Consider the following 24,444-nt stretch of genomic DNA (forward strand, 5'->3'; position numbering starts at 1 on the left):
ATCCACTTCTAACTGCTATGACTACCCCACCTCCCCGCCCCGTTGAGCCCCTTACTTTGTCAGCACGGTATACTTTGTACTTATTACAACAGACCTCGCTATCATAGACACTAGCATCTAGCCACGATTCAGTGAGCATTATAACATCGAAATTATTACAAAGAATGCTTACATTTAAGTCATCTAGTTTAGTCTTAAGACCACGTACATTCTGGTAATAAATGGAAAACCTACTCTTCTCCATTACAATTACAATTTAGATAGGTCATCCTGGTTATTGATAACAATGACTCTAGACCCTTGGGTCTTGCGTATTTTAATTATACCATTCCTTACCCAAATTTAAGTGTAATTCTTCTCCCTCTGGACTGCACGCGCCTGGGCCAGCAACTTCTTCTTCTGAGGGGACAGACTCTCGTTTACATATATGATGTTGTCGCCAGGAAATCCTAGTTGTCTGTTGGAGAGATTTCGCTTCACTCGCCTCCACTCCATGAAGTGGTCCTTGTCCGTTCTTCTTACAAATTTCACTATGATCCTGCAGTGTTTCTGGTTTGGTGCCTTAGGGAGTCGATGGCAAGCATCCACCATTTCTTCTTTAAGTTCTATGTCCAACGCACACCCGACTTTCTTTACCGTGTCTAGAACAAATACATTGGTATATCCGGAATCCCATGTATTTCGATGGTATTCCTTCTCGTATACTGTTCAGTTTTCCACACACGGATTTCTAAGAATTTTATTTTATCCTTCAGAAGATGATTTTCCTGGGTGAAGTTTTCTATATCTTGAAAACATTGTTCCATATCTTTTTGTTGTCTGGAGATCAGAAGTACAGTATCATCTAATTTCTTGTGATACAGTTCAAAGGGAATTACCTAAGTCTGTCTCTCGAGTCTTCTGGTACTACCAGTTTACGTTTAAAATTCTAAATCCATCATTATCATATACAAATTCACACAAAAGTATTTCCCAGTGCTTAACACTACAGCTTACAATACTATAGGTTGAACTTACTACAAGCTTAACATTACAAGTGATAATAAAGTAAAGTTAAAAACATTGGTAATTACACAACAACAACAACACCAACACCACCACCACCACTCCTAGTTTCACAATCTAAACCAAGCAGAAAACTTGATACTGGAAGGGATTCTATCAAAAATTGCTGCAGGTAATTTATTCCAATCCCTTAGGGTCCTGTTAACGAAGGTTCAATGTCAATTTAGCAAGGTGGGCTACATCAATACAGACAACATCAAGTGTGAATGCCGAGAAGACCAAACCAAATAAACTGTGTTCATTATCTTGCACAGAACCATCTAGGATGCACTGGATGTGGCTACGTTTTGGCAAAAAATAATATAATGTTAAGATTGCTGTAACTATCTATTATGTTTCTGACACGAGAAAATAATATTACAATAAATATGTTATTGGCATGTAACTAACTTAGCAATACAGTCACCAGATAACATTTTAATCTAATTTTTCTTTCAAGCAGTGCATAAAACAAGAGGATAGTACTTACCCTGGTTGAAGCGCTTAGTGCAGTTCTCGCAGACAACTTTGTTGTTGCCAGTCATGAGCTCGAGTACAGTAAACTGGTTCAAGCAGGATTGTACTGAGCATTCTTCATCCTCACACTGGTAACGTGGGGCCATGGTCACACTCCAGTCAACTGAGTCTCCTCCTGATGATAACCTGCCCCTCACATCCCCATTGGGTAAGGGAAGAACCTTGTCACTGTTAGGACTTCTATTATCTGCAGCTAGTGACAAGTCTGACAACTTGTCTGCCAATCCATTTACTGAAACCATTTCTGTATCTTTCAATATGGAACCAGGGCTTCTACTGAAGGTATTTGTATCTTTTGTTTCAGACTGGGTATCATCATAAGCAATTTTATTACTATTACAGGGTGTATTTAAAGTTGTTAACTCTGTCGTGGCTTGTGAAGTACTGGAAACCTGCCCAGCCTCTGCTTCCCTACCAGTTAATACTACTTTGGAGTCTATATCTGCTCTGATTATATCCGAATCTTCTCGATATGTGGAAGAGAACATACTTTCTGAGGGACTACATCGAGACAAGTGCTGAAGATCCCCATTCACGTAGGTAGAATCTTCATCTTGGTGAAATGCAAATCTAGAGAAAGGTCTATCTGAATCAGATACTGGGCTGGTACAATCCCCATGAACCTGGGTTGATGCTGGACTTCCACAGTCTATATTTACTTCAGAGGACACAGGACTTGGGGTCTCTGGGTTTGACAGAGGGCTGCCTAATTCAGATGGTGGGTTGGGTAACATTGAAATAGCCACAACCAATTCACTATTTGAATCCACAGTTACATTATCAAATGGGAGTTCCCCGTTAACAATGGAAGTTGAAACGCCCTCAGTCTTTTTCGGAGAGAGATCACCACTAACACCTGGTAGACCATTGCAGACAGGAGAAGAGGAACGAGACAGAATGTAATCACCATTCTGCATGGATGGTAGATCTTCAGCATCAGGCAGAGCTGACTCTTTCAGCAATGGAAAATCGGGACTAGCTAAAGCTGAATCACCATTCTCCGGATGGCATATAGGGCTCTCCACAGTGGAGTCTTCATTTCCAGCCTTCTCAGAGCTATAGCCAGACTCTACCACATCCTTTACTTGGTGAGACAGTCTGATATCCTGTTCTACGTTGTCTTCCACATCAGCATCACTCTGCTCTGGAAAAAATACAAAAAAAACACCCAACAGTATTCTCAGTATTCTTTCTCTAAATGAATATAAAATTAATATTTAGGAACACATGTGGCAATATAGCAATGTGGTTTAAATCTTTACTTTGTTACTTTGATGCAGAAGAAAAATACGGTAATTTATAACTAGGTGAATTTCAAAGTAATTTTAATATTGAAACAATTTTTTTAGCAGACAAATACTACAAAAAGCATAAAATTAAGCATGTTCCTCAATTTTGCCAAACGTTTAAGGGCTAAAAGACCTGGAAAGGTTTCAAATTGTGAGTCTTGGATAGCTCTATAATAAAAAACAAAAACAAAACAACAAAAACCCACTATTCGAAAATCACTTTCAGCCTAAATGCAGTTGCAGTAAAACAGCCTAAAATCGGTCATTTCTTTACTCGTTTTCTTTATTCAAATCCTAGCCAAATTAATTCTTTCTGTAATGTGTTCCTTGGTTCAACACCCTCAGGCATTTTTCGGTTTTTTGGAAACTGTCCATACCGAATGTTGTTTTAAGGGCTTAAGTGAAACTCTGCATTACCTCACATTAGCAATCGTAGGGATGCTTAAGTGAAATAATGCATTGACTCATATTAGCGCTCGTAGTGGGAGGAAAAGGCAAACAGCTAATCTGATCGACCGGATATGGTCGAGTTTTCAGTGAACAATCATCAGTCTACCGTGCCTCTCATACTTTATATTTTATTTACCTAAAATTCGTAGCTCATATCCCTAGGATGTTTTCAACATTGAGTTGCCTGTCTGAAGGGCTAGAACTGCAATTGTTTTTACAATAAATAACTGTACCACACAAACATGATTTAGAAGATGTGAGACAGAATTGTGATTGAATGCTTTTATTGTTACAAAATGAAATCCAGCACTCATCATTATTTCCTCTTATCCAGATTAATCCAGAATGCAGAAAATAGGGCTCCCCCAATTTTTTATGGATGATTTGCAACTCTTCTCATCATTCAACTGTGTTCCAGTCTATGTGCCATTGTCTTACACTTAACTAGGTCCATCCATATGAGTTTTCCTCAGCCTGTCTACTTTCATTTGTAATTCCATAGTTTGCTTTGGGATACTTCTTGAACATATTCAAGTCACATGTAGAAGAATAAAAACACTGAAAAGAATGCACAAAAGGATAAAAACAATGACAGGTCAGTGCAGAAGAGGGAAAAATAGAAAGAAAAAAACACACTTAATATATTCGCTGAATATGTCTAAACCATCATCCTTGTCACCAGTCAGGTCTCAGCCACATACAAATTCACATGCAGGTAACATACGCTGAATTCTCAACTAATTCACTTGCAAGAGCTTGAAGTTCCCCACAACTTCAATATTGTCTGAGATTTTTATTTGCTCTGTTCTCTCTCCTCTTGCAATTACCATTAGAGTAACTCCTGATTATTCATGAGTTTGTGGGTTATTCATGCAATCTAAAAACAGATTTAAAAGAATGTAATATGTACATTCACAAGCCAACCTATACCATGCTATACTTATACCATCTGTGAAAATGGTGCCTCAATGCTGGGTTCAGTTTCTCTTAAGTTTGTTTTCTTGTACGAGTTCTTTCTTTTGTACTTATCCTCATTTCTCCTACACTTTTGAAATCAATGGTATGGAATATGGACCCCTCGAGAATGGCCCATTCTATAATCCTGCACTCTCACCTGATAAAGCAGGGAAGTAAGAGATGAAACTTGGGGGAGGAAAAAAAAAAAAACTGGATTTGATGATAAGAGAGTCCGTTTATGAACATGGCAGTGAGCGAGTGAGTGAAGATCTAGAGTTTGTCCTTGTTCCTTTGTGTTCTAATATTTACCATTGTTTCTCCTTTTCATTTACCCCACTGCCCATGCTGACCTGTAACTGTGTTTATGCTATCCATATACTACCTTATCATGATGCAATTTGTACCCTTCGTTCTTCTGTTTTCACTAAAATGCATGTACAGATATTCGGAAGTATTTTTCTTTCAAAGAACAAGGTAAAATAGGATCCACCTATTCAATACATTAACATTAGTGCCACATTAGTTGTATGTAGCATATCACTAATATGCAGAAATGGATACAATACCAGATGATGATTATAACTACATTAGCATTCAGCTATGTAAATACAGGAAAGCACCAGGCACACTTTAATTTAACTTCATAATTGAATTATGGACCGATAGAGTGAGAAACGAGGAGGTGCTAAGCAGGGTAAGAGCGGAGAGGAACTTCATGATGATGAAGTGGGATTGGTCACACATTACGTAGAAATTGTCTACTACAGAGAACCATGGAGGGAAAAGTTGAAGGAAAAAGAGGGAGAGGAAAAAGAAAAGTTTGGAATGCTGACAGATGTGAAGAAAGAAAGAAGTTACAAGCAAATGAAGGAAGATACTCAGGACAGACAGAAATGGAGGACATCCAGTTGACACCTAAGGACAGACTTACTGAAACAAGAAAAATTTAATCAATGACGTCATTTAATTGCACATTATTTTAAATGAACACATACCAGATTCACCAGCATTAGAGAGTCTAGAATTTTCTTCCACGATTGCTGGTTCACCGTCACCTCCTTCAAGGGAACGGCCTTTGTGTTTCTTTCTGCCTTTCCTTGCCTGCTTGCGCTCTTTCTTTAACTGGTGCTTTGACATTTGTTCTCCAGATGGATTGCCAAGCATGTCATATGTATCATCATTGCTAGTCTTCCTCCTCAAAACAGCAGGTGGCTGGGGCTATTTTAACAAAGTCAAATGTGATGACAGATAATGGATTGAACAAATAACATCTAAGGTAGTCGGAACAGCCAGAAATATTGTTTAGCAATCAACAGGGACCTCAGAAAGTGGTGAGTAAAATAATCATTGGTGGAAAAAGTAGTAAAAACAAGACAAGGTGTAAAACAGTAAATAAAATATTTACAATGTATTCAGAAGAAGGAATCAGCTGAGATAAATTAGATTTGTAATGAATCTTAAAGTAAATATCATTAACTAGGCCTAATAGCAATAAAAATACTAATAATGCCTGATATTCATGGTAAAATTTTCATTCAAATTTATTGTACAATTTAATTTTATAAAATTTCTGTTGTTCATGGTCAAATGCAAATGTTATAAAACCTTTGATAAAATTTTTCATAAAACAGGGCATGTTCTATTCCATAAAATTAATTTTGTGAAACAAACCAATTAGCAAAGCTGACGTGACAATGATGCTGGCGCTACAACGCAAGAAGATTGTGAAGCTTGTTTGTAAATATAAACAAACACTTCTGAAATGGCAGGATCCAGGTGGACTAAGGAAGCTTTTGGTGTTTGTATGAGGTTAAAACGCCAAAGTATCACAACAGAAATACAAGAAGGGAGGAAGAAACTCCAATCGCCGAATTTGTGTCAAAAGTTTGGCCGAACACAAGCCAGGCTGATGTGAAGGGGAAGATAAACGGGCTTCGAATTCAATACTTGGCAGCATATACACATTTTAGTTCAGAATTTAGTTCATAGATGGACATCCTGATACTTCCATGGATTTTATAGAATAATTTTACCGTGAACAATACAACTGTTTTTTTTTCCATATTTTTATAAAATTAGCTGTATAACAAATTTTACAAAATATTTTACCATGGGGCAACGGGCATAAGAATTCTTGAAAATTCACTCTGCTACACTAATAAATCTTTAAAAAAATTAACCCTTTTAGCATAGAGGATATGTATGCTGAGTCCTTAGCCACAGACTAGTCGGAACCTCAACATCTCCACTCACAGCTTCAAGCCCTAACTTTGCCACAAATAAAGGCATTTGTCAATCTAGCTATCTATCTACCAGCTGTTATAAGTAGCCTATGTGTCCCCGAGGCAGTTCCCCATTGCTTTCCTCAATGGAACTGCCTATTGTTACATATCAGTCTCCCAAGCCCACTGAATGGGCATACACCAACTGACCCTACGAACAACAACTTCACACCATTCATTACAGGGATTGGCTTCAAAAGGAACGTTACTAACATCGCCCATACCTTAGTCACTTTTATATAATCAAAGCCAAGACAGGTCAATAAAAGCAACAAACTTGATCCAGATCAAAGTTACTCAGCTGGGCTAGCCCAGTGCGACCAGGCTGAAGTGATGTAAATGCAGGCAGTTTCTGTAGCAAGCATACGTCAGTGAAGCGAAAGAGTGAACACACTTTGCAGGGAAGGGAAAAGTGGCGCTCAATTGTTAGTTTGAAGCTCTCCTCCATACTCAGTGAAATGCTGAAGAAAAAACCCAGCATTAATTGCAAGAAAACTGACCTTCTGGTTTGATTTATACTGCGCTCAATATAAACAGTCAGTTTTATTTTCATATATTTATACATTCAAAGAAAATTAACACGTTATAATTTGTGTTACAATTTACAAGCTAAGATTTACAATTCCTTGGATGAGAATGACAGTATTTCCATTTCTTAAAAAGTAAAATTCATGTTATTCATTCAGCAAAAAGTAATATATTTACATAATTCATCAAGTTTGCTGTTTGGTTTAGTACAGTGCTGTTGTGTTGTTAGAACTTCCCTGTTCACTAAATTTGAAAATAGTTTTTAAAACTTATCAGGCGTCTGATGATAATAGCTAACCTCTAAATGGCAAGGGATTTTCATATTGAGTGATGGCATAGATATTTGCTATTCAAGATTAAAGTACGACAACAATGTAAATGTATCTACCAAATAGATGCACAGCATGCAGCATGTCTTCAAATAAATAACCCAACTGATGTTATTCCCTGTAAGCATGATTGGATTGTTGGTGAGTTTATCAGATAATTGAAACCCAAGCAACCACAAGCCACAGCTTATCATCCTTAACACTTTAGCGTCGACGTGTGCATTTGCTTTTTTCGTGGTAAACTGCTGAAATGCGATATACATTTTTCAGATTGTTGTCGGCTACGGATGTTCGTAATTTCATTCGTAGATGATAATCAGAGACATAATTCACGTTCAAAGTTACTATTTTTGTGTCCCCCCATTGGGGTGACATGGTCATCAGGTTGACTATGCAACAGAGAAAGTGCACGTCACCCCTACAGGGGTGACAGCCTTTTTACCTTTGTTGTTGTGGAACACTGTGCTCTGTGTTGTGAGCAGTTGATTTACGCACATTTCAACGAGTTCCTTGTAATTTACAGTTCTGTGACAAGAATTTAATTCATGTTATGTGTTTCTGTGTTGAGTAAGCACTGATTACTGATAGAGAGATAGAAGAACAACTTGAAAAGGGTTCGAATGTTGAATCAAGAGATGTTGACATTTAGGATTTGCAATGTGATCCCACCTTTACCGAGTGGGAATTCGACAGTAGTTTGTGTAGTGAGGACACTTGCAAAGATTCTGGTGCTGCATCGGGCAATGATTCAACCAAATCACCAGCCAGTGACAATTACTGGGGAACATTCTCAGGTTTGCAGGAACATTGTATTTATTTACGCGTAGCCCCAGTTTACAATTTCATCTGAGTGCTAAATATCAACCAGTATGTAAGAATAAAGCAATGGGGTGACAAATGTCCGCGAAATTCCCCTGTCTGTTGTGCAATGCACAGCATGCTGAGAAAGGAATGGGGACTGCGCTGCACTCTATGAACACCTTACGTGAACAAGCAATGCATTACAACAGCGAAGGGTAGCGCTAGTTTCGTGCAACAGCCTGAAGTTGAGAGGCCTGGACACACTACCGTGTCACCCCATGAGGGGTGACATACTATATTTTGTATGAGGGTCTGTCACCCCACATGGGGTGACATCGTCTTCAAAGTGTTAACTCTTTATTATATTAGCAATGCTTCTGAAGCACCTCTTAAAATTTAATAGTGAAAATTGTAATTCATTATGTACATTATAAAAATATTTGAGGTTGTAGGCCTCTTTACTGTATCCGGTCAAAATACATAAACTCCAATGAACATAAATAACTTATTCCTTACAATGTAAATTGAAAATGACATGGATTTCTACCATCTTTCTTTCATTATTTTCTGCCTCCATTTCAAACTTGTGTATCGCCACACTGATCAAGAGTGACTGGTAGAACTTCATCCAACCTTTACGGCTTGTGATGTAACCACAATGTCACTGGCTGAATAGCATACTTTACAAAGCAAAAAATTAAATGTATCCTCCTAATTCAACTGTTAAATGTTAAATGGTGACACCATCAATATGTTAAAAACTGTTTCATTTAACATTGTGCCCACAATTAATAAACATGTTAAACCTGACTTCCTTTGTTTATATACAGGTAATTCATCATATCAATTTGTGGTAATATATTTAGGTGGTGATTAGTATTTTCAAACAAGGACAATGGACTCAGATGAAGAGGATTTGGCCTTTGTTAGTGCCACTGTTGCTTCTTGTTATGATTTAGAAAAGCAGTTTTATTAGGCACATTTTCTCCCCTCATCCTGCTCATTGCTTCAAAAGCAAACCACTTTGAAGTATAAACTTCGTCCGCTCCCCCCTACGACTTCCGAACTTTATGCAATTCTCGACTGTACTGGGAGCGGAAGGATGCTAGTTTTTTTCGATGCACTCGTGGGAACAATTATAGATAATTTAGAGTTTCTGGAAACTGTCGGCTTTCTTGGCTTTATCTCTGTATTCCTTTGATGAGACATCCCACAAACAAGGCCTTTCTATTACATCATTAAGTCCAGATTAATCTCCTTGCTCCACACCATTTCTGACTATAAATTTTAGTATAGTGCAGAGAGAACGACATGTGCGCGTACTGTGTTTGTATCTTATAACAAAGAGAATGAGTGTTGCGGAGTGTTGTAACTATAGTCCTACTTCACGAGAAGCACGTCGTTGGCGTTTAGGCTATCTATTGGCATGGAAACAGCACGGAAGTTGCCGAAGCTGTGCCGACATCTCACGAACAACAAATTGACTTGATATGTTTTCCACTTGGAGCGGAAAACACGCCACATGTTAAAAGTGTTAACCTCAACATTCTGAGTTAACATGCTAAGTCAACTGGAAGAAACAATCACAATATATATGTCAATTGTAACATGTTAAATTTTAATCAGTGGAGACCGGTCTTAACACACTGAAGGTTTTCGGCGACACAAAGTTGGGAAGAAAGTGGACGAGTCCTTATTTAAGGTATAAACCCAGCGTTTGCATGGTGTGAAAATGAGAAACCATGGAAAACCATCTTCAGGGCTCCCGACAGTGAAATTTAAACCCTCCATCACCAAAATGCAAGGTCACAGCTAAGTGACCCTAACCATGTGGTGAGAATGAAATGATGACAACATTCAGCAACTTGGAATTGAATAGTCTGTTGTAATGATTAGCTTTGCCACATCTTCCTTTGCCTAATGAATGTGGTTCATCATCATAATCATCCTATCTCATGGCAGAGTCTGTTATTAGATAAAGAATGCAAGATGCAAGATTAACTCGGCAGTCTGGCGACCATATGCTCGTACCTTAGCTTTAACATCATCTGACATCACACTTGGATCTACACTGGTATGTACGTCTATGCTATGACACCATTACACTGCACTGAAGTAAGCATTAAAAGCACCTGCATGGCAAAGAAGAGTTTTTCTCACTCTGTACAGGTATTAACATGTACAAGTCTACTCTGTACAAAAACTGTGACTGGAATAGCTAAATTATGTTTTCTTTGAAATTTTATGAATTCAGAAGAAGGAATCAGCATACTGAATCATTTAATTCTTCAAAAGTTATTTTAGATATTTCATTCATGGAAGTTAGTTGTACAAAAGTCTCTAATGTTTACTGAAACTCACTTTGTTGGCAATCACTGGTAAGCTGAGCTCCAAGAAAGTTTCAACATGCTGAGATGAGTGTAGACAGTCCTGGCACTCAAGAGTGCTCACAAGCTGGCCGCGGAATGGTTGCTCAGGATGCAAGATTAACTCGGAAGCCTGGCGACCATATGCTCGTACCTTAGCTTTAACATCATCTGACACCACACTTGGATCTACACTGGTACGTAAACCCACTTGATGTAGAATTTCAGCCTGGTAACGCTGTTGAGAAATTAACGGTAATTTGGCCCATTAATTAAATTATGATGGACTGTCTATAGTTAAGGTATTTCAAATATATCATACTATACATAACTCACCTTAAGGTCTTCACTGCGAATTTCTTCCAACAGATGCCGCAATAGTTCATGAGAATCATGTTGATCACCACCAGCAAACTGCTGACATCGCTGAGTCAATTTTTGTAACAGTTTCTCAGGATTGAAAGTCTCAACAGCCTCTGATCGAAGTTCAGTAAGTGTGCTGGCAAATACTTCTGTTAATCCTCCCCATCTTCCCAGTTCTCCTTCAATCATTGGCTGTTCAATAAGAAAAACCACTCATCTTAACATTTTCAACTTTGTGAGATAACATCTACCACAATGTATTTAAGAAGAAAGACAATAAAGAAAGCTTAGAACCTAATTGGCTACAGTTAAAGAGTTTTTGGACAAACTTTCAACAATAAGCATGATATACAAGGTTTCTAAAGAACACTGAAATTAATTTCTTTGAAATAAATCTACTTTTGTAGATTTTCTGTAAAACCAGATGAGCTCCATATAGAAACCAAAGTAATAGATGGTATTGATGATCACGAAGCTGTTTTTGTCGTAGTTAAAAATAAATGTGATAAAAAGGAAGGTCTTAAAAGTAGGACTGTTAGGCAGTACCATTTGGCTGATAAAACAGGCATGAGGGAGTTTTTAAAATACAGTTCATAATAAAAAAAATGTAAATGCAAATAAAGTAACTCAAATAGACTTAGTACAATAAATTCTAAAGTTGAACCTCGATAACTCAAATCACCACGGGAGCTATATTTTATTTCGAGTTATCGAAATTTCGAGATATAGAGAATACCGTTTCTGAGCAGGTACTGTATAGCACATAGTTGAATTGTATGTATCTACGGACTTATACTGAATACATTATTTTTAACAGTAATTAAAAATATACAAATTATTTTATGGCATCACTTTAATTATAACCCTCATGGTGACTTTTTAGAAGACAGGATACAGTACATACAGTAGTGAAACAAGAAACATACCTCGGTTAACACCTTTGGAAAAAATCTGTTAGTCCCTTCTGTTTGTAACTGTTCACCTTTCCTCCCTTCACATAGAAACTTCTTGTCGATACCAAACACCCGAGATTTGTAAATGGAGCTTGTAATCCGCAACTTCGGGGGTTGCTTTCGTACGTGACCGGTAATTAATTCACACCCGAGAAACAGCGAAGCTTCGCCGATTTTCCGATAATTAGAAGTTTTAGTTTTTCGGTTCCTGTCATATTAGCTCCCAGCATCAGTGTAAACCTTTCTTTACTTGTTAACTGTTCCTCACAAATCACAAATGCCGTATTGCAGTTAATGTTGCAAAAAAATTGAGTTACAGAGCATTTTTTTGCTTCAAGGAAGGAAATGTTTGCTTCGAGAAATCAAGAAATTTGTTCAACTGAATTTCGAGTAATAGAGAAATAAATACACGTGAGGAATAGGACAAATGGCCAGAAAACTTAAGTTACTTCGAATACTGAAAATTTGAGTAATGGAGGTTCGAGATATCAAGGTTTGACTGTAACTACATGGGTTGATTTTTTAACAGTGGCTACTATGCTGTAACAATGCTGAGAAATGTGGCCAGATAATATAATGTATACCTGAGGTACCTTGGATACCCACCCTCCCTCCCTCAGCATAAATGATCCGCATGCCATATACGTGTGCAGCGATAACAAGAATGCAATTTCGGTCGTGCACTCGTGGAGTACACTTGTAAATATTCTGAAGCAATATCACAGGAGCTGGTTGAAAGATGAATGCGCTAGAGGTCGCAGTGCAAGGCAGTGTTATGAAGGATTGCAAGGGGCTTGCAGTGAAAGTGCATTACCTTACCATACTGTAGCATGGAGGGTAAAGGCTTTCAAAGATGGACGACAAAATGTGACAGCCATACCGCGGCCTGGTCATCCCGCAGTAAGTGATGAAGATGTGCAGAATGTGAACGCGTTAGTGCTGACTGATAGGAACACCACAATTTGTGAATTGGCCAACGATTCAGGGCTGGCTCCTTCGACAGTGCTGCAAGTCCTGAAGAAGCAGCTGGAAATGTGGAAAATCCCCTCCAAATGGGTTTCACATGATTTGACCAAACATTAAAAAAATGTCTACGATATGATTCAGCTCGTTTGCTCTTGGAGCGTTATGAACGAGAAGGTGGAGCCTTGTTATAGTGGATCATCATTATTGATGAGACCTGGGCCAGAGCTTATGAACCGCAGCTGCAAATGTCAATCAAACACGTGGCATCATTATGGGTCACAGCAAAAAGTAATGGTTCGGCCGACCAGAACCAATGTGAAGGCCATGCTGATCGCTGCCTACAACTGGGATGTTGTTAACATAAAGCATACTGTTGGCTGAGGACCCACCATTAATGCGGAGTATTACTGAGCATTTTTGCAAATGAACCTGGTAGCAGCTCTAAGAAGATAATTATGATACTTCCTGAATAACCCACCCATCATTCTACATGAAAATGCACGACCGCAAGCAGCAGGAGCTGTGACCAAGTTGTTAAATCGCTAGGGCTAGCGAGTGCTTTACCATCCCCCTTATTCTCAAGATCTCAGCTCCTGCGACTACGATCTCATCCCTGAAATGAAAGCACCACTTCGAGGTGTCCGCTTCTGCGTAGCGGATGACATTCTCCAGGCCACCGACCGCTCAGTCCGCACCTCCAGAGATCAGGCGCTTTCAACAGCATCTAATGACTTCTACATCGCTGGCATACCTGCCAACTTTTAGAAACCAAAAATAGGAAGATTTTTAATTCTTGGATTTCATCACATATATTCCACCACGGTCTAGGTGAAAAACGGTCAGTATAAAAGGCATACATATCTACAGTTACAATGTGAATTGACAATTAAATTTAAAATCTTCAACTAAGAAAACATAAAAATGGTTACAAGAAAATGTACCTAATCATTCTCATTTATGACACTTACATGTGAAAAATAATATTTATGTCACACCAACACACTCAACAAAATGCATAATACCGTATTTTCTCGAGTAATTGACGCAATTTTTTGACGAAAAATACAGGCGAAAACTTCGGATGCGTAAATTATTCAAAGAATTCAGATATTTACAAATTATTTACAATTCATTTTCATTTTAAAGACACACCAAATATTATATAAACTCAATTGGTTCAACTCATTTGCGGTTATCGTCATTTGGCGTAAAATTCCGGCGTGAGATTTTTTCTGAAAAGTCAAATAAGGCAAGTTGGACAAGTGGGTTTGACGTACCGAAACCGGAAAACATTCTTCCCGGTACGAGCTGACAATACGACCTGAAGTAAAATAAACATGAACTACCGGTAATAAAAGTACAATTAATGCAATGTAATAATAATGACATACTGGCAAAAAAAGGAAACTGTCCAACACGAGAAGGGCCGGGCATAGAAGGAGGGACCCTGCTACATTACCCAAACCGTTCGTATCCAATCTTGTACGAGTGGCGTGTCCATCCACCCTTTTTCTTGAATACGAACGTGCATCACTCGCGGAAACTTTGCTTTAGTTTAGGCATTGTTTTTCCTTTTAGAACAAAGTAAGGCGCAAGTTTTCTCCCATCAGCTATTACAGCAAGCATTGCAGTACATCGCTGTTTTTTGCTTCCGGTAGCAGGTACGATAACACTCGATATCCCTTTCTCATCGAATGTTAGACTTTGTGGCATATGGAAACTGATTGGCGTCCTCTACTTGCGGAAACTTGCCGCTTTTTGGTCCGCGAAATGCTCTGCGAGACTAATTGGCCGCTTGAAGTGCACTTCTGTTCTCGCAGTAGCGCACGTTCCATTCGGACACAGTATACTTGCGGCCCCCTGCCCTATTCTCGTATGTTTCGGCGTAATTGATCACCGCGAGTTTGTATGATGCAGTATTACTCGAATACTGTGGAATGACAATTTTGAGATCACAGAATGTGCCGTACCCGAAACATTCGTAAAACTAGTGCAGTGGGATTTCCTGCCTGCTAATAACAGCACGTTTCCCTGTATTTGGAATGCTCGCTTTCGCAATAGGAACCCTGCTACTTGAGAAGTTGACATCCGGAGCTGCGTGATGGATGTTCGAAGTTGTACTTCGTAGGTGCGTCAAATACGTGAACATTTCTTTTTCTCCACTTTGGACCCAAAAATATTGGTATGCGTAAATTATGTAAGGGCGTTAATTACGCGAGAAAATACGGCAGTTTCCTTTATCAGACGGTAAAATGAACGGAAACACTTGGAGATAACATTTGTTACACTTTTTGGCCATAACAAGAAAAGAAACTACCAGAAACTGTCACTGACACCTCTTAAAGACATTCAACTCATTAAAATTATGCACTTAAATACGCGAAACTACCACATGCAAAACAATTCAATACCGGGTATGTCCCATACATTATTAACATACGACTTTGGCAGAGGGGGAAAACATAGGAATGCAAGAAAACACACGTGGACTACAACTCCGACGAAACTACGCACAGAAACGATGTTAACAGCTCGCGAACAACACAGTAACAAATTCATTCTTTCGTCCAGATTAACAGAGCCGCTAGCGCGTACGCCTGGTGAGCGGGAAACACGATACAGGAAGGCGACGGACGAAACACTCACGAAATAAGGCATCAAATAAATACGCTTCAAAATGAGGTTTCGTAAATTACACAAGCACATAAGAATTTATCGTTTATCCTAGGGGAAGAGTATTGGCCGTACTAGAGGTTATATTGGTCAAAAATAGGAAGAAGTAAAAATAAATCGGAAAATCGGAAGACGAGTTAAAAATCAGAAAGTTTCCGGGTAAATCGGAAGGGTTGGCAGGTATGCGCTGGGAATGAGTGTTACACAATGGTGGTGATTACTTCAAAGGCCTGTAAAATGCCTAACGTTGTAAGTATGTTATGAATCTAAATAAAAAATAGTTGCCACTGTTAAAAAATCAACCCATGTACGAAGTGTGTTCAAAAAAAGACCGAACTTTGTAAATTACGCGCAAACCGCAACATTGAGCGAGTTGTGACTATGGCGGCGCCTAGCGGCAACTTCTGACAACAGTCCGCTGCTTTCCGCATTCCATTGCCTGCATTATCAGTTGAGTTAGAGCCTCTGAAGTGATTGCGTGTGTCACATGTTCGTCGAATTCTATAATGAAACAGCTTGAGGAACAACGCGTGTGCGTGAAGTTCTGCTTCAAAGTTGGGAAAACGTTTGTGGAAACATTTGAAATGTTGAAGCTAGCATACGGGGAGGAATGCATGAGTCGTACACAATGCTACGAGTGGTTTAAACATTTCAAAGACGGTAGAACGTCTGTCACTGAAGACCCTAGGCCTGGGCGACCTTCCACATCAACAGACGACCGCCATGTTGAGAGAGTTCGTGAAGTGATTCGTGAAAATCGTCGTTTGACAGTCCGAGAGGTTGCTGATCAGGTGTGCATCAGCGTAGGATCATGACATGCAATTTTAACAGAAAAACTTCAGATGCTAAATTTGTCCCTCGTTTGCTGACTGAAGATCAAAAAGAGAACCGAGTCAGCATCAGTCAGGAAATGCTTGCTAACGCAGATGCTGATGACAACTTCCTGAAGAACATCATCACTGGAGATGAGACGTGGGTGTACGGTTACGATGTCGAAACCAAAAGGCAATCATCACAGTGGGTGGGGAAAGGTTCTCCTCGACCGAAAAAAGCAAGAATGAGTCATTCAAACATCAAGGCGATGATGATTGTGTTTTTTGATTGGAAAGGCATTGTCCATCACGAGTTTGTACCCCGAGGCCAGAGGCCAGTCAGTGAACAAAGAACTGTACCAGAATGTTTTAACGCATTTGAGAGATGCTGTGCGCAGGAAGAGGCCTGAACTGTGGGAAAACAAATCCTGGATGTTGCACCATGACAATGCGCCAGCACATGCCTCTCTCTCGGTCCGCAGTTATCTGGCAAAACACCAAATTCCTGTTGTGCCCCATCCGCCTTATTCTCCTGACTTGGCTCCAGCAGACTTTTTCTTATTCCCCAAATTGAAAACCACCTTGAAAGGACATCGTTTCCAAGACATTGAAGAGATCAAGGAGAATGCGACGAGGCAACTTCGCGCCATCAAAGAAAGTGCATTCCAGGAAGCATTCCAAAAGTGGAAGAAACGTTGGCAACACGCTGTTGATAGTGCAGGGGACTATTTTGAAGGGGACAGTCTGTGAAATGATGTAAGCTACATAATAAAGTTTTTCTAGCCACAGTTCGGTCTTTTTTTGAACACACCTCGTATGATCGGTGGAAAATGGTACATAAAAATGTAAACAGACTGTTGGATGGATTTAAAGCAATTGTTGAGGAATGTGAAAACAGGTTTGTAGCTCTAAAGGTGGTAAGGAATGGTAAAGATCCACTATATTATAACTAGACCTCGGATTTTAAGGCAAATGCCTATTCCGTTCCTTACGAAAAAACATGATAAAAATATGTTTATGTTTCATGATAAATCCCTTACATTAATCGAGTTTTAGAGTGCCCTAAAATGTATATTTGGACCTTTAGAGCCTATTTTACTATTTTAGTGCCTAAAATTGCCCTATTTTCTACATTTAAACTAAAATTCAACTTCTGTAATTTTTACAATCACACAATGGACATCCCTGGAATGAGCAGAACAGCAGAGGATGGGTTTTTCACAGAAATGTGCTCTTCCCGGACAACTGTCACCAAAGGAATGCTGAGTGAAGGGCTGAGGTGGAGGACTAGCTCAGAAGAACAATCAACAGGTAGTAAAGGACGTACTGTGTCGAGTGATAGGGTGAGGGGGAGGATTGTCTAGGAAGAACAAGGAGCAAGTAGTAAGAAGGGACATACTGTGTCAAGTCGCCATTGAAAGAACATCTGTTTAAGTGAATATAGTTCACCATGCCTAAAACGAAATCATCTACGAGTGCACTTATACAATATCCAGGGATGACTTTTGATGGCAAGATTATTTTCTGCCAGTACTGCAATAATAATAATAATAATAATAATAATAATAATAATAATAATAATAATCTGGCATCTGCCATGTGTAGGTAACTGTGTGTTATTGTGGTGGAGGATAGTGTTATGTGTGGTGTGAGAGTTGCAGGGATGTTGGGGACAGCACAAACACCCAGCCCCCGGGGCCACTGGAATTAACCAATGAAGGTTAAAACCCCCGACCCGGCCGGGAATCGAACCCGGGACCCTCTGAACTGAAGGTCAGTATGCTGACCATTCAGCCGAGTCAGACAGTACTGCAATAAACACGTATGTCCATATATCATAAATTTCATATTAATCTAAAACTAAGGTTTTGATATTGGCTCCTATAATTAATTGTAGAGACCTAGTCCAGGCGATCTGGGTTAGATTTCCAGTACCGGCAGTAATTTAGAAATCTATGAGGTCTGGAACGGTGCTGACCCAGCATCGTGAGGACAATTGAGAAGCTACAGTGGGCAGGGGTCACGGAGGCAAGGCAATACAACTGAGAGATGTATCGTGTTGACCACATGCCACCCAATATCTGCAGGCCATGAGCTGGGTAGCAACCGTTATTGAAAGCCAAGGCCCTTCAAGACCTGTAGTGTTCTTGTTCTTAACTAACTTTAGAGTAATTATGGCTTAATTTAAATAGTTCAAAATTACAAATTTTATTCAATAGCTCACTTTTTCTATTCCTCATCTTAGTCTCTAATTGACATCACTTTATTGTGTTTTAGATTTCACATGAGAAAAAATGCCACCTCCAGCAGCATGCAAATACTGCCAGTCACAAAGCAAAAGCAACCATGAAAAGTAACATTAGATAGACTCTGCTTACACAAACTATATCTCCTACAACCCATAATGTTTTCTATGCTGATATGTGTAGAGCCCTAGTTGCAGCAAATATCCCCTGGAATTCTGTGCATAATCCAGTTTTCAGAGATTTTTTACAGAAATACACCAAGCAGCACATCCCATCAGCATCTTACATAGAAGAAAAACTACTTAGATATTTGTTACAATGAGGTCATTTTGTCAAGCAGGGAGGATATTGGGGAGTCTTGCATATGGTTGTGTGTGGACAAAACCACCGACTCTGTGAGCAGGTACATTGCTAACCTTAAGGCTGGTCTCCACTGATTAACATTTAGCAACAACATGGTAAATGTTAAAAGTATTAAATGTTAACTGGTGACACCACAACATGTTAAATGTTGAATACTGTTTCACTTAACATTGTGTCCACACTTAATAAACATGTTAAACTTGACTTTCTTTGTTTATATATAGGTAGTTCATCATATCAATTTGCGGTAGTACATTTAGGTGGTGTCTAGTATTTTCAAACAAGGATAATGGACTCAGATAAAGAGGATTTGGCCTGTGTTATTGCCACTGTTGCTTCTTGTTAGGACTTATAAATGCATTTTTATTGGACACATTTCCTCCCATCATCCTGCTGAATGCTTTAAAAGCAAACCTCTTTGAAGTATAAACTTCGTCCGTGCCTGCCCCCCGACTTCCGACTTTTCTGATTTTTTTGCAATACTCGACTGTACTGGGAGCGGAGGTACGCTAGTTTTTTCGATGCACTCGCGGGAATAATTATAGATAATTTAGAGTTCCTGGAAACTGTCGGCTTTTTTTCGCTTTATCTCTGTATTCCTTTGATGAGACATCCTACAAACAAGGCCTTTCTATTATGTCATTATTTAAGTCCAAAGTAATCTTGTTCCACTCCATTTCTGACTATAAATTTTAGTTTAGTGCAGAGAGAACGACACGCGTGCGCCTACCGGTACTGTATTTGTAGCTTATAACAAAGAGAATGAGTGTTGCGGAGTGTTGCAACTATAATCCTACTTCACGAGAAGCACGTCGTTTACGTCGTTTGGCTATCTGTTGACATGGAAACGGCAAGAAAGTTGCCGAAGCTGTGCCAACATCTCACGAACAACGAATTGACTTGACAGGTTTTCCACTTGGAGCGGAAAACACGCCAACATGTTAAAAGTGTTAACCTCAACATTCTGAGTTAACATGCAAAGTCAATTGGAAGGCACAATCACAATATACATGTTAATTGTAACATGTTAAATTTAACATGTTGGTGTTAAATGTTAATCAGTGGAGACCGGCCTTTACAGAAGGAAAACTGGAACCCAATCAGGCATCTACTGCTCACCTTCTTTGCTCTAAACAGCTTGAGAAAGTCAATAGTCAAAGCACAGCATACTTCATCAACAAGGGATTGCAATTGTTGTATCCTGGGAGTGTTGATGATTCTAAAGTCCTTCTCCTTGTCTCCGATACTGCTTCCTACATGATTGCCACTGCACCTCTCCTCAAAACTTTCTATCCGTCTTTAATTCATGTTACTTGCATGGCCCATGCCTTGCATAGACTCGCAGAAACAGTTAGGGCCAAGTTTTCTGAAGTAAATACTCTCATTTCAACAACGAAGAAAGTGTTCTGTAAGGCTCCATCAAGAATAGCAATCTTTCGAGAGAAACTCCCCTCTATTCCCCTTCCACCACAGCCAAACGTCACCCGTTGGGGTTCCTGCATGGAAGCTGCCCTGTATTATGCAGAACATCTTGAGGAAATCATGACTGTGCTAGACAATTTGCCTTTAATGGACAACTCTGCATGTGTGTCGTCTGTCAAAGAGCTGTTAAATGACTGTTCCAGTGTTCAGAGAGACATTGCGTATATTCAGGCAAATTTTTCATTTCTTCCAGTTACCATTACAAAAATGGAGGAAAAAAACAAACAGTCTCAAACAGCAATTTTCTGTAATTGAGGAAGCTGAGAATAACATACAAAGTGCTAGGGGCAAGGTAGGGGATAAAATAAGAGACAAGTGGTCTAGTGTACTGCAGAAGAACCCAGGTTATTCAGTGCTGAAAAGGGTACATCAAGTAATGGATGGGGAAAAGGTAAACTTACCAAGTGAAATTGAATTGAAAAATGTAGGTAAATTTTCCTATGCCCTTCTAACATCTGCTTTTTCTGCTTTCAAAATGATTTTAACAGACAAAAGACACAGCCTGACTGTGGAAAATTTGGAGAAGATTATTGTTATGTACTGTAAAGCAAGCTACGAATGAAGGTACTGTAGAAATGTTAATCACAAATAATACACACATACTCCATTTGGGTTTACACTGTTATTGGATGCCTACAGTGCTGTAGTTGTGTACAGTGATTTTAGTATTAAGGTTTTAGATCAGTACTGATAATGATATATAATCCATAACTTTTTTTTGACACATTACTTTTTTTATATTGTTTTTGATAAATGTCTTTTTTATTGTCTTAATTTTGCAGTTATTTCGGTTAAGAATAGGGATACCACCTTTGTTACAGTAAAAAAGTATCACTATTTCCTGCCTATACACACATTTTAAAAACATATTTTAAGTGCCTATTTTCTCCTTTAATAGCCTATTTTAGGCGCCTAAAACTAATTTTTATAGAGCCTAAAATCCCAGGTCAAATTATAACAGAGAAGTAAATGAGACTAAGGAGGAGGTGCAGGTCGGAAAGAAATAGAGTTAGAAACGGCTGTGGAAGTAAGGAGAAATTGAAGGAGCTTTGGGAAAGCTTTCTTTCTGATTATATTAAGACATGTTTGCAAAATTAATCACTGGTTCGATAGAAGGCAGTTCGGTTTTAGGAAAGGTTATTCCACTGAAGCTCAACTTGTAGGATTCCAGCAAGATATAGCAGATATCTTGGATTCAAGCGGTCAAATGGACTGTATCGCGATTGACTTGTCTAAAGCATTTGATAGGGTGGATCATGGCAGACTACTGGCAAAAATGAGTGCAACTGGACTAGACAAAAGAGTGACAATGGGTGGATATATTTCAGAAAATGGAACTCAGAGAATTAAGGCCACCACACACAGAAAGCTAGGCTAAGCTAAGCTACGCGGTGTTGTGAAAAATATCACTCCCAATGCATTTAAGTATGATGACACACACAGGCCGCTATGCTAGCAAAGCTAAGCTAAGCTAGACAGATCGCTAGGCAGGCGATTTTCTTGGCTGTAGCTGGCCTGGCGCATGCGCTTTTCATTTCTGTGCAGTTGGTCTAGCGGGCTGTCGTGTGTGTTTAGTCGTGTCGTGTGAGTCTCTTCTGGTATAGTACTTCGATATTTTAATACAATGAATAACGTGCCAAAAGAAGAACGACTAATTGAGGAGGTAAAAATATATCCCTGCCTTTATGATATGTCATCAAATTACTACAGAGATTTGATAAGAAAGGAAAACTGTTGGCAGGAAATAAGTTCAGTACTTCAAATTGATTGCAAGTAGGCTATCATTTATAAATTAACTATATAATAAAATTTTTTGACAGTTCTAATTGTTTGAGAATAATACATTTTTCACATGGCTTTACACACATTTACAATTTAGCAGATACTGTTGACGCGCCTGTTCTGCAACTGTATGCCATATTCCTAAATAGGCCTACATCAACAGTTACTAAGAACGCGAAAGGTAAAATAATAGCATATAATGTTTTAGGCAAGGAACTTAAAAACTTATGAAGAAGACTGAGAGAGACTGTTTTAGGGAGGCACTAACGAGACAAAAAGAGAGTAAAGTGGGCAGGAAGGGAAAAATGAAGGATTGGATATTCCACAAACTAATGGATTTCCTTCTGCCTTATATTTCTACAAGAAGGTGAGCTGTATCACTAATGTTTAAAATATTTTTAAAATACTAGAAATTGATGAAGTTATACGTGAATGTATATGTTGAGTATATTATAAATTAAAATGCATGCAATTCATTTGAGGTTATACGAAAATAAGACCGTCTCGATTTGTTATGTTTTGCAGCTAAGACATTATAAACATTTCACTAATAAAATGAACAACATAACTGCATTTGAAGCACAAGGACTAGGACAGTTCAAAATGCTCATTCTCCATAAACAGATCTCCATGTGTCATTTCTTAATATATGTTTGGATGTGCATTAATAGCTTAAGTTTCCTTACAGCACACATTCAAACATTGACATACAGGAAACATATCGACGTCAAGAGGTAACTGAAGTAGCCACCCAGATGAATGTGCGAGTCCGGAATGTGATGACCTACACTCCTTATCACGCATATCTGATTCATCATCTGTTCCGTCCGCATACACACACCTATACAATCTCAGCCAGTCGAACACCTTCGAAAAAAAATCATGCCACCGAGCAGTAGTCCAGAGAGAGAAATTGATTATTTACAACCGTGAAACAATAAAAGTGCTACCTACCATAGTTTAGCTTAGCTTTTTATTCATGCCATAGCACACCACAGCTTGGCATTGCTTAGCGTAGCTTAGCTTTCTGTGTGTGGTGGCCTTTAGAGTAGGGGAACTCCTCAAGGCAGTATTATTGGACTTTTATGTTTTCTGGTAAATATAAATGATATGCGTGAAGAAGTGGAATCATAGATAAAGCTTTTTGTGGATGATAGTACTCTGTATATAGTAATAAGTTACAAGATTGTTAGGAACTGCAAAATGAACTCAATAATGTTGTAAGATGGACAGTAGGCAATGGTATGATGATAAACAGGGTTGAAAGTTAAGTTGTGAGTTTCACAAATAGGAAAAGTCCTCTCAATTTTAATTATTGTGTTGATGAGGTGAAAGTTCCATATGGGAATCATTGTAAGTACAGTAAAAGCCCGCTGTGGCATATAGCGAGAACTCCATTATACCAGCAGCTTTCTTTCTGTCCCTTGAATATCCCAATATTAAACTGTGTACCTTTGGTTACAGCGAAAACCCTATCACTGATGCATCTGTTATTACGAGCAATTAAGCGTGCATAATTTTTTCCATTATCAATATTTATGCATTCCAGTAATTATATTGAATGTGGTCGATCATCTTCCGTATAGAATTTTCGCTATGTGCACTAGCGAGCTCTCTCATCGACATTTGAACTCGAAGGCAATATTGGAGTCGATTAGTAATACTTGTCGACTGGTGTTTTGTGTTATTACATGTTTTGTAATAAATGTGTAAATAATGGGGCCGATAGCAGTAGTTAACGTGAGAAATAAAGGCTAAAGTAAATGATTGCTTTATTTTATAACTATGTACTGAAATTAAGCAAGAATGCGATACACCCCAAGACTGACTGATTTCGGAAGTTAGTATATTCAGTAAAACCATGGTAGGCGTTTCTGCAGAGGACAAGGAAAGATAATATGTGAAGTAGGAAAACATACTATTGAACACACGAAAAAACTATCGAACACAAATATACAAGGGCGGATCTAATATAAACGGGAATTATTTTTTAAAATTTATTGCATCAACCAAAAAAAATACACATACAGAGATCACTTTTCTACATCGTGTCCTACCTTTGATAAACATTTTCTCCATCAAATTGGCAATTTTTTGATGCCATTCTGACAGAAAGAAGAGCGACATGTGGGGAGCCAGTTGCACACAAGCCCTTCTACACTCGCAACATCATCGAACCGCTGTCCTCCTAGGTCTTGTTTGAGTGGTCCAAACAAATGGT

General features: G+C 38.8%; 1 protein-coding gene across 2 annotated transcripts in view; it reads right to left on the reverse strand.

The window, feature by feature from the left end:
- Positions 1-24,444, reverse strand: part of Usp16-45 (ubiquitin specific protease 16/45) — a 168,392-nt gene that overhangs the window by 42,995 nt on the left and 100,953 nt on the right. For both annotated transcript variants that reach the window (XM_067136327.2, XM_067136326.2), the window contains exons 8-11: positions 10,920-11,138; positions 10,579-10,821; positions 5,273-5,495; positions 1,535-2,725 (exon numbers count right to left, since the gene is read on the reverse strand). In XM_067136327.2, the coding sequence (XP_066992428.2) occupies positions 1,535-2,725; positions 5,273-5,495; positions 10,579-10,821; positions 10,920-11,138 (1,876 nt within the window). The remainder of the gene's footprint in view (positions 1-1,534; positions 2,726-5,272; positions 5,496-10,578; positions 10,822-10,919; positions 11,139-24,444) is intronic.

This window comes from Anabrus simplex, chromosome 1 (genome assembly GCF_040414725.1).
Source record: "Anabrus simplex isolate iqAnaSimp1 chromosome 1, ASM4041472v1, whole genome shotgun sequence".
In the NCBI taxonomy this organism is placed as follows: domain Eukaryota; kingdom Metazoa; phylum Arthropoda; class Insecta; order Orthoptera; family Tettigoniidae; genus Anabrus; species Anabrus simplex.